The following is a 15,571-nucleotide window of genomic DNA, read 5'->3' on the forward strand; positions in this document are numbered from 1 at the left end:
GCATGGCAGATCTGAAAACTCTACCCTCTGCCTTAAACACTACTGGCACAGCAGACTCCAACACACAGTCCTTGACATATTGGGAATAACCATGCTGAGGACACCAGTGTCCCTCCAAGAGTAGCCTGAGCCATGCCAAGCTGGTTCTGCATTTCCTTAGATCCTCCTGTGTTGTTCATACCCAGAGATGTTTCCTCTCCACAGTTCTGACTAAACAAGAGGACAGCAGGCATGAGGACTGCTGCATTTTCATCCTGTTCCTTTTCCTCTTATCCTCACCAGCCACTATTGCCACACAGGGATCTGTGCAATGCGACTCCTCAGCTAACTTCATTCTTCTAGCCCTTTCATCCACCAGAAAACAACTTAATGAGAAAATGCTGCTCAAACACGCTCCCACTGCCCTCTGCAGCACACACTGGTTGAAATGGGCTCCTCAAACACTTCACTGCCATTGTTAGGCAATTCAGCCATTAAGACCACAAATCAGGGATAAACCCACCCTGTGAGGAGGTTGATCTTATCACTGTAAGGGCGGGAGTTTTCCTACCCGGTGGGGAAATGAGAGGCAGAATGATTTCAGAACTGTTGGAATTCTCTGGCTTCTCCATTCTTCCCTGCCATTCCCACCTTCCACCCCTCCATTTTAATTGATGAATCAACAAAAAAGGACTCAAAAATTGATGTTGCAAAAAATACAGCTTGAATAACTTCACAAGCAGCCATGCATGGGGCAAACTTTACTCAGCAGGACAATGTACAAAATAAGTCACACAGAGATACCTAAAAATCTGCCTCCGTTTGTGAGAACTAGAAGAAAAGCCTTCTTTGGAGATTCTGTCGGTTAACATCAGAAAAAAGCATCATTATAGAGTCATGCAGTCCTCCATAGAGAAAGCCAGAGGTACAAACAGTGGCTGCTGAGCACTACTAACCTGCTGTCAGTGAGATATCCATTCTGGCCAGTCTGGAGGCAGGGAGAATACATGGAGACAGGAGGGAAAGAAAAGGGAGACTTAATAATTTTGAAAACAACAAACCCAGGCAACTTCAAAGCAAAGAGGAGTGAAGCACTAAGGGTCTGGGACTCAGGCACAGTTTGTACTGTGCACAGGCTCCATGCTCACTCAGGAGACTTGTTAAGCCTTTGGCACTCCAGTCCCACCTGGCTCTCAATTCAGACCCATCAGGAACTTTCCCTGATGGCAATAACCCTGAGATCTCTCAGGAGTTTGTAAATCTGAGTCCTCAATTCCCTACCCCATTGCTCTAAAGCTGGATTAGTGACAGTTGCTTTACCAGTAGAACAATCAAGGCCAGACATGCAAGGGTCCTTACTCGCTAAATGAATGCATGGTTATCAAAAACATGAAGAGAAGGTAGAGGGCTCAAAGCTAGCCTAGCCCACCCTGCAACAGTCACCACTATCTCTTGATGTCAGGTGCAAAGCACTGGCTTAGCTCACAAATTCAGAGCAAGGACAGTTATTTGCCTGCTTAGTGTTGTGCTAACATGGGATAGCGCCTGCCCTATCCTCTGTCTGCAGGCAGAATTGTTTACTAATGTGTCGGGATAGCTTTGGGCCTGTGTGTTTAAGACAAATCCATGGTTACAACTGGTCAGAGTCATCAGCTGAAGCCTGGGACTCAGCACAGTGGATGCCTGAACACCCTCCTCAGCCAGGCACATGGCACTTCCTCTTAGGACAAAGAAAGGGCTGTCCCCCAGACACTCAAAAGCAGCAGGCAAGGAGCTGGACTTTGAACATGTCCCAAGGTAGATTGACACTTGGCACTATCCCTCATTCCATCAGTTGCCGCTTGGCACAGGATGGAGCCCTGCCTCCAGCTGGCAGACAGCACCCAAAGTAGCAGGGCACAGCAGCCTCTCTGTGAGCCAGGTGTGTACAAGAAGCACAGCTCAGGCTTAGAGGAGGTCCATGTAGGCAGCAAAGATCTTGAGCAAGCAATAACCAAGCTGGACACTATGTAAGAAAGGAAATAAGCATGCTGCCCAGATTCATCCCGTAAAGGCACAGAGCCCTTTCCGACATTCTAGGGCCAGTATTGCTTGTTCAGGAGACTGAAGCTGCTGCAGCAGGGAAAAAATGGGGAGAAGGCTGCTCCTTTTAGGTTCAGTGATTGATTTGCTGGTCATCCCAGAACCTCCCTGCATGAGCTAATCTAAACTAATCTAATCTTGCTGGGCAGCAAGGGGCAAGCCTGCCTCCTCTGTCAGTTCCCACATTTCTACTGCCATGTAAAGTGGGAGAATAATTTAGGGAAGGAGCAAAAGAGCAGACTGGGGAGTAGAAGCACAGCTTCCCTCTATCTCAATGGCTCAGACATCTTTGTCAAGACCCCTATTTCACTGGTAGGTTCCAGAAACACTGAGAAGTTTGTAAAAAATGAAATTACAAGATCTGACCTTTTAATTTACTCAAAGACACCTTCTGCCACAAAGTTCCAGTAGGGTGCGTGGCAACTGAGTCACTCAATCTTACCTCTCGTGCAAATATCCGCTCCCTGACCCGCTGATACTCTTCCTCTCGCTCTTCTATAGATTTGCTCCTTCTCCCATCCTGCAAGGGGAGTCTGATCTGAAGGGACAAACACAGCTCAGCTGGTCAGCAGTTGCCAACAGGGGAAGGGGGCGCAGTCAGTTGCTGGTATTTCTACATAGCATTGTAAGTGGATGCGGATTGGTGTTGTCTGTGCATGATGCCTGGAAGCCATGACACAGTCTCTGCACTATGAGCCTACATTCTGGATACTTATTTCAAAGGACGAACATCCTGGAGGTCTGAGTACATCTGGCCTTCTGGGTCAAGCACAACCACTATGCCTGAACTCTGCCTGATTTGGGAAGGACAGATTGGGAACATGTCACTAAGTCCTTCTGAAAGACATTCTGGTCCTAAGGAGTCAAAAGCTAGAGGTCACTATTTAAAGGCATAAGGCCAACAGCCAGCTCCTCCTGCTCAGTCATGGGTTCTGTGCTTCATGGGTAGCTGCCTCACCTGCAGAGTGCCATCATGGGGGAAAACAGAGACTGATACTGATTGCAATGACCAGCTCCTTATCCTGACAACTTTTAAGTTTCAAAAACATGACCCAAAGCAAGGGTTAATGGCATGTTGGGGTGATGTAAAGATGGGAGCTACAAGAGCAAAGAGCATGAGATCCCTGGTGAAGAGGTCTGCCTGCCTCCTGCCCCTTTTAGATATTCAAGATTTTTTCTAGAACAGGTTGGGAAAACAGTCACAGATGGACAAGCCAGCTCTGCTTTACAGGTGTGGTGCCACCTTTCATGGCCTGAAGGGAGCCAAGGGTTCAGGAGGGTTTCAAGCTCAGGTGACTTGCAATACTGCTGAGCTCAAATAGTAGCGTGTTTCATTTTGCTGATGGCTTCCTTCCAGCAGTACTGCTAGGTCACAATGACTTCACAGCTTGCCTGGCTGTAAGCCTCAGTGAGGGGTGTGAGAAACATTTGGCAATGCTCAGCTCTGGGGCTTTTCCGAAGAAACCCTAGCAAAACATTTCACCTTAAAGCCTAGCCCAGCCATCTTTTCAGGGTACAGAACTGTGTTACCCTTCAAAGAACCTGCATCAGTTCTTTCCCCACTTCCATGGTATTTTATAAAATCTTCATGGTACATCTGGATGCTGCCATTTGGGAGGGGTGGAAGCTTTTACAGACTTATTACTGCAGGGAACCCAAGAAAAATTTAGAGTCATTCTAATCTTAGAAAAGTCTCATTTGACTTCCACAAAGCGTGCAGGCACCCCTCTCCTATCCCTTACCTGATTATCATCTCTGTCCATGCTGGTATCATCCCGTTTTAGAATGAATCTCTGTGGGAACTCTGCATTCTTCTCATCTTTGATGTGCTCAGAGAATCTCTGCTCAGGGCTGCAGGAGGAACCAGCCCTTGTTAGAAGTGCAAAAATGGACATAAAACTTCTTCATAAAACCATTCCTTGCAGAGAGGTGGCAAGGGGCACACAGAAGTGGCATCAAATTTCTCCTCTATCTGATGGTAAAGGGCTCCTGCCTTTTCTCTGAGAACTACAGAAAGCTAGGAAAGACTTGCAGACATACACACTTAGGACTGGAAGTGAAGGATTCTTCAGGCTCCTCCAGGGGGAATCAGCCTTTCTCATGGAGGCAAAAAATTTGATGCAAAATCCATCCCACTCTGGACCACTTCAGGGATCTGGGGCTGGGGGTCATGTAGCACCATGCAGGAAAGGGAAAGGGATGGCAGCCCAGCTGTTCTCACTCCCTCCCCCTTACATTCGTGTGTTACTGGTCTTGTTGATAATGACTGCTTTCCCAGTTTGGTCAACATTATGGTCCATGCCGAAGTAGGCAGCTACCCGGTGCAGCAGCATCCTGTGATATGAGGTCATCTGAGGGAACTTCTTAAACTGATTGCTGAGAACAGAGGAGAAGGCATTAGGATATAGAAGACTGAAATAGACAATGATAATCTGACATCAAAAGGGAGAAGGGAAGGGGAGAGGCCAGAGATGCTTTGACCAGATCTCAGACCAGACCATGTCATCTATTCAAAAGCACTTAGTCAGGACTCAAGTACTGCTCTTTACACAGGGCCTGAGCACGGGTTTACGGTGCTCTGCCAGCCAGAGCTGGGCTGAATCAAGTCTCCAGCTGAACAGGCCTTTCCTGAAACAAGACCAGTTTGTGCAGAAAAGCATCCACTTGTTTCTAAGCAGAAACGAGAGCCACTATTAGTACTTACACTATGACTTCTCCAGTCCTATCAGGTAAAAAAAAATTTGCAAGCTCTGCTGCAAACACGTAGTCTGTCTCATATTCTGGGATGTGAATCCTGTTTTTTCCTCCCCCGATTTAGGCTAAGAATAGCTGCGCAGCAGCACTAATCTCCTTCACAGTGGATATGATGATAAATCAACTGATACCGAATTAATATGGTGCTCAAACATCTTTGTGAATGGGCAAGGTGAGGTGGAGGATGTGCAAGAGAACAGGCAAACAGGCCTCTTAAGCAGCATGTCCAAAAGACACTCTCTTTTCCTTTGGGGACCTAAGCTCCTAAATTTTAAGTTATAGATCTGTTTTGCTTGACACAAACTTGACAACCACTTACTTGTTATCGCTAATAAATTCCAGAATCTCCTGTTCTAACTTTAGCAGCATCATTCTATCCCTGTTAAGAAAAGAAAGAGGAAAAAAAAAAAAACCTTTAGTGACAGTGAAACCCAATTTTTCCTGCTTGGTACTCATCTGCTTGCAACAAAAAAAGGTCACAAAAGCCAGGAATGAGTAACACCATTAACCAAACAGGCTTCACACACCCTCCACAGCAATGGATAAAAAAACCCACATTTTTTCACAGATAGTAAATTAGTAGTCAGATAATCAGATTTTTCCTGTCTAAAGTTAATTTTTTGCTAATGGTGCTTGGCTTCTGGTAATATTGAATCTCTGCTCTGCTGGAAGCCCCATTGGTAGAGATTCCAGCTTTGCTATTCCTATGCCAGTGTTTGGCTTGATTATGTTTATTATTGACACAGTAGTAGTTCCTTCAGAGGCTAGGTTTTGACAACCACTTATAGGAAGGGTTTAGAACAACCAAGACTCCTTCCTGCTTGCATTTAAACAAATTACTTCTCCTCTCTCTCTCCATAATACATAAGCACGTTTTCCCTGACTGCAGTATATAAAGTTACAGTCGTGCTTTTTGTTTCTACACTGCCCCAGGTCCTGTAACCTTCTCTGAATTCCAAAAAGTAAAATACATTTACAGGTACTTTCTATAGTTGCTTCTCTCCCAAGACATATGAGCACATATATACCGCCCCCCCAACTCATGAGTTTAGAGTCAATCAGAGGAGTATTGGTTGCCAGGTTCTCCCTCCTTTCACTCCATTAGGTAGTTCTTTTACTGACTAGGGACCTACCTTGGGTTTTTTTTCAGTGTATTTACTAAAAATTCATGCAAATCTATTCCAGTGGAGTCTGTATATTCCTGGCTGGAATCTGAAACAGCAACAGTAGCAGCACAAATTAACAAAACATTGCAATAAAATAGCTTGAATGAGAAGAGATGTGTGTCTCAAAGCAATGACTCACTTCATGCAGGAGGATGATGTCCCTATAGAGCTGCTAGAAGAAACTCAACCCTGTTGTTCTCAGCACTAACCAGTCACAAAACAAAGAGAGGTAGAAAGACCCTTCTTGCTACAGAACTGCAAGGGATGGGTCCCACACCACTTGGGCTCAAGACCAGTTTCTAGCACAGCTCTGAATATGACTTTTAGGACTAGCTTCTCAATCTCTAAAATGGGGGCTATATACCACTGCTTGTTATGGGTAGCAAGAAGATCAGTGTGTTACGTACAAGGCATAATGAGCCCAAGGCCCCATTAGGAGAACCCCAGAAACAGGCAGAACAGATCAGTTTATGGAGAGAAACCTTGGCTCCATGATCTGCTATGGTCAGAGCTCATTCTGACCACTCAGAGTACAGTTGGGATAGTCCATGTTGCTATAGAATGCCAATGCTAGTGCTTCCCACCACTTCAATCCTGCAAGTCATGTACCTGGAGAATCTTGTTAGCCTTGTTTCCTCCTTTGCCCTTTATATTTTAGAAGTAATTGCAGAAAAAAACAGGAAGTGGAACTGAATCTGCATCAGAGCAGAGTTCCTGCCTGTACAAGGTTTTTAGCTGCATTATCCTCCCCAGATTAAATGCACGTTTTTAAGCCATTTCTATGCCCCCAAAATCACACGCACAGGATCATACATCAGTAACTTAGCTGCTCCCAACATCTCATCTTACACTTGTCATCTTTCTGCAGGTTTTATAAAATCAAAACTGAAACCAAGAGTATGGTGGGTCTTTTTGGTTTTGCAACTGTATATTTCAAAAGACACCAGATCATTACAAACATGCAGGAAGACTGCAAGTCTGCTGGGGCACGTGACAATCCAGAGAAACTCCACCTCCTTTCTCATACTTTACTACAGAAAGGATGTTATCAAGATGATGCATTCATGTGCAGCCTTCATCAGAGATAACCCTTCTGCTTCCAGCAGTTGTATCACTGGCCAGGAGAATCCTAAAAGCAGTAAGACAGGACCTGCCCTGTTGAGAGGGCACCTGACCTCGAGACAGCATTTTCCTTGGTGCCTTTTCTTTATTCTTGTCTTTTTCTTCTTTTTCAGCTCCATCTTTCATGGATTTTTCCTCTTCCTTGTCAGAGGGGCAGCTAATGTGCAACTGAATGATGTCCTGCAATAAAACAAAGTAGGCTGGGTTGAGTGACTTGGACATTCCCCGGAATCACTACCATTGCTGGAGACGCTGTCAGCAGAGAGGGGCATCAGAGAAAGGCAGGGGATTCAGGTCCCAGATCTGAGACATCTCATAACAGGCCCTGTCCTGAGAGTGGACAGAGCAACCTCTCTCCCCACTCTCCACTCAACAAGAAGCTTTTGGCAGGCTCTGATAGGACTCTCAAAAGCATTTCTCACTGCTGAAAACCTGCCTTGCTGGTCACCTCAGAATCTAAGTCATACGCTTCCTTGTTTGATGCCGATAAAATACTATTACACTTTTGACTCAAAGTGCCCAAGGTGAGTTAGGTCCTGCTCAATTACAGTAAGATATAGGCTCTACCATCCATCCCGGAAAAGCAAAGGGCCTGAAGGGAGAACAGAAGATACAGCAAAAGCTATACATGGTGTAATGAGTGGCCCCTATGCTGTAAAAGCTTGGGGCTTTCTGACATTTTCTTCCAAATCTTCTCCAGAATTGCAACTGCCCAGAATGGCCTGTGGATTCACTCTGCTCCATGGGAAAAAATGCTGCACACCAGTAGGATTGTCAAAGACAGTTCTAGAGGGTGTGCTGCTCAAATTCATGTCAAAATTGATGATAAAAACACCAGCCTGTGTGCCAGCTGATCTTCCCCCTTCTTCTACCTGTAGACTAGCACTATTTTACTTTGTTCCCTGGCACTGTTATGTGTGCTTATGGTTGCTTTAAGAGTCCTCCTAGTGAACATATGGTTCTAATGAGTGAAACTCAAACAGGAGACAAGAGCAGTCTCTGGAATAGGAAGCTTCAAGATAAGGAAGGCTTAGATGCCAAGTACCCATTCTATACGATGCAGAAATGGGTTGAGCAGCACTCAGCCCTGGCACAGGTCCGGTCCGGTCTTGTGAGTGGAAAGCAGTGTAGAAATCTCTGATCTAGCACAACAGACCTAAGCTGGTAAGTCTACATGGTGCAGTACTATGTCAGCTCAACAAAGTTGGGCTGTAGCTAGCAACAACCTGATTTGCAGTGAGCCAGCTCAGATCTCTGCATGCTACACCCTCCTCTGTTTCTGGAGCTTAGATGGGCTGAGCAAGCTCAACCCACCTGCTTTTGTCTGGGCAGATGGGCTCTTAGCGCTTCACCAACTGCTGCCCATCTTCAAGCTTTGGCTTTTCAGTTACAGCATACAGTGACCATAGATGGGGATCATGTCTGCAGAGCAGTGTACGTCACTTCTTTGTGAGGTGGTTCGCCATACGGTATGCACATGAGTTAAATAAGGATGTCTGATATGCTCCTACTCAGCAGCTTGATTAACCTTTGATGTTTTCAGTCACTGCAGCTTGGTCTATGTGGAGAGGGCTTGCACAGAAACTTCCTTCCTATGGGTCAAAACTCCAGATGCTTTGTGAAAGCAAAGTGCCTTTTACATTTTTTGGGACACAAGCCGGCACAACTTGAGCAGTTGCAAGTGCCCAGTGAACTGATGCAAATGACACCTTGTCAGAGAAAGGCTGTGAGTGTACACACATAAGCTGTGCTTACAAGCACAGCTGCTTCTTTCAAAAGCAGTCTGTTGGAGGAACTTCTTGGCTCTTATAGGTGCAGGCCCAAGGAAGGACACTACCTCTAGGAAGAACTAAATTTTCTAGACTTTCACACTGTACAGCTTGTTTGATAATAGGCCTACCTGGGACTCCAGCAGCCCGTCTACAAAGGGGCTAGATGATTCTTCACATACAGCCAAACTCCTGACCAGTTTAAGCTTTGAATTAGACTGGAGAAGGGGGTGGAGAGGGGGGGAGAGAAAAAAAGAGTTTAGTTAACACACCTCAGCCAAGATGCATACACTTAAGTTCCTGCTGGTGCATTACAAACTATTCACACAGTCAGTCCTAATCAAACTGCTGAAAAGGAAGACTACCAACCCAACTAAGACAATCAATCTAACGCCACTCTACTCAGCCCTAGTGAGGACACATCTCAAGTACTACACCCAGTTCTGGGCTCCCCAGTACAAAAGAGACATGGAGCTACTGGAGAGAGTCCAGCATAGGGCTATGAAGATGATCAAAGGGCTGGAGCATCTGTCCTATGAAGAAAGGCTGTGAGAGCTGGGCCTGCTTAGCCTAGAGAAGGGAAGATTGAGAGGGGATCTTATCAATGTGTATAATTATCTGAAGGGAGGGTGGCAAAGGGATGGGGCCAAACTCTTTTCAGTAGTGCCATGCAAAAGGACTAGAGGCAATGGGCACAAACTGAACCACAGGAAGTTCTGCCTGAATATGAGGAGGAATTTCTTCACTGTGAGAGTGACAGAGCACTGGAACAGGTTGCCCAGAGAGGTTGTGGAGTCTCCTTCTCTGGAGATACTCAAAACTTGCCCTAGGTGACCCTGCTTGAGCAGGGGCATTGGACTAGGTGATCTCCAGAGGTCCCTTCCAACCTTACCCATTCTGTGATTCTGTAACTAGCAAACAGTTAGTTAGTCCCTGTCTAACATGTTCTAGGTGACCCTGCTGAGCAGGGAGGTTGAACTAGATGATCTCCAGAGGTCCCTTCCAACCTTACTGATTCTATGATTCTATGAAACAGGAACATACACAGGCTTGGATTCCTAGAGAAAAACAGTTATTTTCTTCCTTCAGTCTTTGACTAGGATTTGAACTAATCACATTTTAGGTAAAAAAAGCTTGTCTTAATGCATGGACTTTTTGGCCTCTTCAGTCAGAGCAATTCTAGCCTCTTCCCATCTCACCTGACAAGAGTTAAAGCCACTAACAAGTAATATGTTTGAAACCAACTAGTTTTTCTAAGATGTGAAGTAAGAATTGTTACAGAATCACGGAATCGGTAAGGTTGGAAGGTACCTCTGGAGATCATCTAGTCCAACGCCCCTGCTCAAGCAGGGTCACCTAGAGCACGTTAGACAGAGTTGCATCCAGGCGGGTTTTGAATACCTCTGAAGAAAGAGACTCCACCACCTCTCTGGGCAGTTTGTTCCAGCACTCTGTCACTCACAGTAAAGAAATTCCTCCTCATATTCAGGCAGAATTTCCTGTGGTTCAGTTTGTGCCCATTGCCTCTAGTCCTTTTGCATGGCACTACTGAAAAGAGTTTGGCCCCATCCCTTTGCCACCCTCCCTTCAGATAATTATACACATTGATAAGATCCCCTCTCAATCTTCTCTTCTCCAGGTTACTTTTCTAAATTAAAAGGCTGCCATCTCATTTACACCTCGCCTACCTGAACTGACGACTTTGGTTATTTTGGGTAACATAGTAAAGTTCAGAGAAAATGCTTAAAATAAAATCAGCACTTTCAGGACACTTGGCAAGTTGACTTGGGTGACAAAGAGGAAGAATGTCACCCAGTCACACGAGATCCCAGGCAAGTTCAACAATATGAGAAAGGCCTGAGGGGTTTGGACACAGTCTGCCCTACACATGGATACATGGAAGGGCAAGAATTGAATGATAGCCTGTTTGGGTGGTGCATGCAGTCCTGGCTTTTAACATTGACCAAGACCCTTGAATATTTAGTCTGAATCCCCTGTATGCCAGAAGTGGCACGTCTTTCATACAATATTTTTATCAAAACAAAATAAAAACAAACCACTGTTGCAATTTTAACTGGCCTCCTCTCTCTCATGCCTATGTACAGAACCTGATAGAACCTGTCTTCATTTGGGTTTGAACTTTTGGGAAACTAAAAGAAAAAAAAACAAAAAACAACAATAACAACAACAAAAAAAGAGACCTTCATCTTCCTCATTCCCATCAAGCTGAGCATCGTGGATGGATCTCACAGCTGACCCTGTTTTGAACAGGAGGTTGGACTAGATAAATCCTAGCTGGATTAGATGGACTCCTGAATTATGCTATGATTCTATAATTGCCAGCTCTGAAGAATTCATGGCCACTTTTGATAAACTAGTCCAGTAATTATTATCAAATCCAAATTTTGCAGAGAAAGATTGGGGTTTAATAAAAACCACACAATGGCTGCACTTCCCCCTCCCCAGATTTTGCCTAAAAATCAACGTTCTAGAGCAGTGGTGTCCTGGTGTTACACTAACATGTATATGCCATCATTATGGAAGCAATGTGGTATTCCCCGAAGAAAAGGGGCTAGATTGACACTAGACTGCTACATAAAAAACAGAGTTCTGTATCTGGATAAGAATTCATTCTCTTTTTAGGCTATGTGATTGCTGAATTTTCTCAAGGCAGGGAAGAGATTGAAATCTCTCCAGGTAACAGGCAAGTGCACTGCCCCGTCCCTTCAATGAAATCTGTGAACTTCATTTCTGGAATTTCAGATTCTGGGAAGGATACACCTGTGGCAGATAAGAGTAGCAAACATTTCCTTCATAGGTAAGTGTTTGTGAAGATGAGCACTCCTGCAGGTGGAAGATCGCTGTCCTGAACTGCCATGTGCTGCATGTTGCTTCTGGAGATAGTAGGACTTGAGAGGACCATACTAAGGTTAAGAACATGGCACAGCTCAGAATGGCCGGAAGAAGAAAGAGACAGACGATCTCATACCTTCGCTCTTTTTCTGGCATGTCCATGACTTGAAGTTCGCCTCTGTGGAGAGAGAAAAGAGAAGGCAAGAGGTTTAGTCTGAATCTAGCAGCCTGCACTGTCCTACAGTGCGAGGGGAAATTGTACAACAGTGGTAGGAAGAGGCAAAAGGAAAATGCAATCCTAAGACTGGCACAAGGTTACTAGAAGACGCAGGAGAAGAAGGAGCCATATGAGATAGGAAGGGGGCTCTAAGGCACTAGATCATGTGGGGAACACCATGCTGCTCTGATTAAGAAACAAGGAGACATCCGTTATTACTACCTTCTAAGCATCCTCTCCCTGCTCACCATTACAAAACGACCAAAGTCAGGCTTTCCGAGCAATACTGGTGTCTGCTCAGGCAGTGGTTGAACAAATCTGGCACTAACCACCAACTTTAAATGTAGGAGCACTCAGCAGGCTTTTGAGGGTGGGCATTTCTTCAAGTTTAACACTAAGCTGAAAGAACATGTGACAGGAGACGCAAGCAGCAGGAATCGGTCCAAGCACTCTCCAAACGATGCCTTCATAAGTTTTTTTTTCCCCCTTGCCGAAATGAAACCCCAAAACATAAAATTCTTATTTAGGCACTTTTAACAGCAGGAAAGAAAGGACCAGGCACCATTCCCAAAACCAAGCCCTCACTGACATGCTTCCACCTCATATTTTGTCATTGAATGTTTTTTAGGCCAATGAGTGGAATAAGGGGGAGGTCCGTGGGCTAGAATTTGGTGGCTGAGTACAAGTGCCTCCAGGAGCACACCAGTCTCATTTCCCCCTGACCCAATGAATATTCAACGTATCCCATCCAAAGTGGAACAGATTCAGCCGAAGAGAAAGAGAGCAGCTTGTATGGCATGATCTCCCCTTGGGAGATGGAGACATGAGCTCAAGCCCCTTTCAGAAGGGATGGAAAGCAGATTGTGTTTGCCAGGTGGTAGAAAGGGTCAGAGTCTGCAAGCTGGCAGAAGGGACTACCCACTCATCTGCACACTTACCTGAGATTCCTGACGCACGTTGATCTCCTCCCCTCCATCCTTTTCCGCCTCCTCCTTGCTTGGTGACCTGGACACAAATTTGGTTTTGTTCACAGATTCTTCAACCACCTTTTTTTCTGACTCTTTCATTATTTCTAGAGTCTCCTGGGTCGTGTTGCTACTTGACATCTTCAGAGTTCTACAACGTAGCAACAGGCACCTGCAGGAAGAGGTGACAGAATGGGTAGAAGGGAGTCAGAGGGTGGAGAGAGTTTCCATTTGGAGCACTAATCATTGAACACAGACTGTAACTTCCTTGTAACTCATCTCACGTACAATAACCCCAAGACAAACACTCTAGTGAGAGCCAACCCACTCATCCCCTTGGATGCATCCCCTTGCAGCACCTGGCTCAAGAGGGCCTTGCAAAAGCTCCATGATTCTCACTCACCAGGACTCGGAAGATTCTGAAGGGCTACTGTAAAAAAAAAAAAAAAAAAAAAGAAAAAAACAAAAACACTGAGGTATATATAAGTCCCTGATGTAGCCACCTGCCCTTTTAACTTCTTTGAGGCGTGTGAGAGACATAGGGTAGTGCTAATGCTTACAAACATGCAAAGGCAGGGAATTCCAGTTGCTCAAGTTTATTTCACCTATGGAGGAGGTGTTCTCTGTACCAGGATAAACAGCAAAAGTCTCCTGCCCTTTCTTCCCAAATCCCAGTGCAGTCCTTTAATTTTCAGTGAAAAAACAGCCTGATACCCAAGAGATTACTCTGGTGTTTCTAGGGAAATAAAATAACACCTGATATTTTGTTTCCAAACACATATGGTTTGCTACTTCAGAAAGTGTCAAATTACAGGTTAAGAAGAAAAAGAGTCTCTCTTAACAAAAATGTGTTTTATTGTTTCTTTTTGATTAGCAAAAAAATGACAAAGTCAACCCACAAAGCTCCTGAAACCACCTGAACTAGAGCAGATCCTAGACATGGCAACAACATGCACCTCTGCTGACAGTCCAAAACAGGAGACAGAACACATCACACATCCATTCATCCAAATAAGAGTTAACTCCAAATCTATTGCCAGGAACTGAAACTTCAGCTTTCTCAGCTAACTCAGAGCAGGCCTCTTTGAGCCAGCATGAGGGATAAACCAACTCATGCAGGACTGCAGAGATCCTTGCGCCGAGAAACAAGTTCATAGAGACGATGGCACAGAGCTTCACATTCCTCCTGCTGACAGGCGAAGAGGGTAGGTTAAGGCTAGATAAAAGATAGGCCTATTAAGACAAGGCCTCCAAAAGAGGGAGCCTAAATTTGAGAGAGACTCAGACAGAAGGCTTGGGCACTGGAAAATGCAGTTGATGTTTATCAACTTGTTTTATTAATTGCTTTGAAAGAGTATGGCTGAAAAAGAGTCAGATCTCACAAAGATTTATTGACCCTTAGCTCTGCATGGGAGTGCTAATATGCACCAACTAATTCAACTTCACTCCCCTTTAATTTGTAGGGCTGCTGAACATAAAACATACATTTTAATTTTATTGCAGCTACTGTAACAATTTCCAGTTCCAGTCTGAGAGCGAGAAAGAGAGAGACAGACAAACAGACCGACAAACTCTCATCTGGTTCAGGTATTCTTACGCAGTTTTGAAATAAACTTGCTAACACATCCAGGACAGATGCATCCCTGCTGCAGATAGAGAATGCTGCAGGTTGGAAGCAGATTTGCATGGCAGAGCTGCACCAGAGAAAGCACAGTGCCATGCAGCAAGTGTGCTGCACTGCATCAAGGTGAAGATGGATGGAATGGGACACTTTCTAAGAAAGAGAGGAAGCTATAGTCACCTTAGCCTTCATCATCTACTACAGACTCAGGATGTGCTTTCCCCACCACTACCCCCAGCTCCAAAACTTGCTACTGTTGGTTCAGAGTCACAGCTGGGAGAAGAGACAAAAAAAAAAAAAAAAAAAAAAAGGTTACTTAACCCAAGGCCTTGATGAATCAGTAGCACCTTGAGGGTGTGTAGGTAGAACCCAGGTGACCCCATAAAATTAATGGAAAAAGCGGGCAGTGAAAGCAAGGAAACCTGGCAGGAAAGAAGCCTGCCAGGACAGCTCTGTCTGGCTCACACACAGGAACTGGTATGTAACAAGGCAGATGTCTGTCTGTAGGAGACAGTGACTCCGGATGCTATGGCTGGTTAAGGACAAGGGGATACATCCCACTGCTGTCTGAAAACAAGTTGTATCTCACTGCAGAGAACTGTTAAAAGATCCCAATCACTGTTTGCATGTGTTCATCCTGGAGCAGAAAGGTTACAAGAAACCTACTACTGATTCCACAGCAACTTTCCATAGAGTACAGCAGAATGGGGCAAGATAAGGACACTAGAGGCTGGAGTAAGGGTCTTTCCCATCTGAGGAGGGCAATGGAGAACAGAAATAACTGGGCAAGAGCCCCATGCCCACTGCAGCATTGAGCCAGGATCCTTTAGCCCAGCAACATCACACTGTATCAAGCAGGCTGTCCCCCAGTCTGCTCAGCTGTCAGCCACCCGCAACCTTCTCCAGGCAACCTGGCAGCTCCTTGCAAGCAACAGCTGCCCCCCAAAACTTCTTACAGAAAGGGAGCAGAGAGCAGTCCACCACTGATTTTAGCCTAGCAAGAGGAACCTGCAAACACCTCTGCCCTGTTGCTAACGATTCCC

At 45.2% G+C, this 15,571-nt stretch overlaps 1 protein-coding gene across 10 annotated transcripts in view; it reads right to left on the reverse strand.

Annotated features, from left to right (window-relative positions):
* R3HDM2 (R3H domain containing 2) overlaps window positions 1-15,571 on the reverse strand; it is a 69,381-nt gene that overhangs the window by 15,000 nt on the left and 38,810 nt on the right. For 5 of the 10 annotated variants that reach the window (XM_062597118.1, XM_062597120.1, XM_062597126.1 and 2 more), the window contains 11 exons: window positions 12,881-13,079; window positions 11,862-11,903; window positions 9,004-9,090; window positions 7,157-7,283; window positions 5,949-6,027; window positions 5,135-5,194; window positions 4,297-4,437; window positions 3,804-3,912; window positions 2,504-2,599; window positions 936-967; window positions 784-837 (listed from right to left, as the gene is read on the reverse strand). In XM_062597118.1, the coding sequence (XP_062453102.1) occupies window positions 784-837; window positions 936-967; window positions 2,504-2,599; window positions 3,804-3,912; window positions 4,297-4,437; window positions 5,135-5,194; window positions 5,949-6,027; window positions 7,157-7,283; window positions 9,004-9,090; window positions 11,862-11,903; window positions 12,881-13,048 (995 nt within the window). In that variant the 5' untranslated portion in view covers window positions 13,049-13,079. Of the gene's footprint in view, window positions 1-783; window positions 838-935; window positions 968-2,503; window positions 2,600-3,803; window positions 3,913-4,296; window positions 4,438-5,134; window positions 5,195-5,948; window positions 6,028-7,008; window positions 7,131-7,156; window positions 7,284-9,003; window positions 9,091-11,861; window positions 11,904-12,880; window positions 13,080-15,571 lie in introns of those variants that run through there. The other 5 variants (XM_062597123.1, XM_062597124.1, XM_062597122.1 and 2 more) reach the window with 5 other exon arrangements.

The sequence above is a fragment of the Rhea pennata genome, chromosome 29 (assembly GCF_028389875.1).
Source record: "Rhea pennata isolate bPtePen1 chromosome 29, bPtePen1.pri, whole genome shotgun sequence".
Taxonomy (NCBI): Eukaryota; Metazoa; Chordata; class Aves; order Rheiformes; family Rheidae; genus Rhea; species Rhea pennata.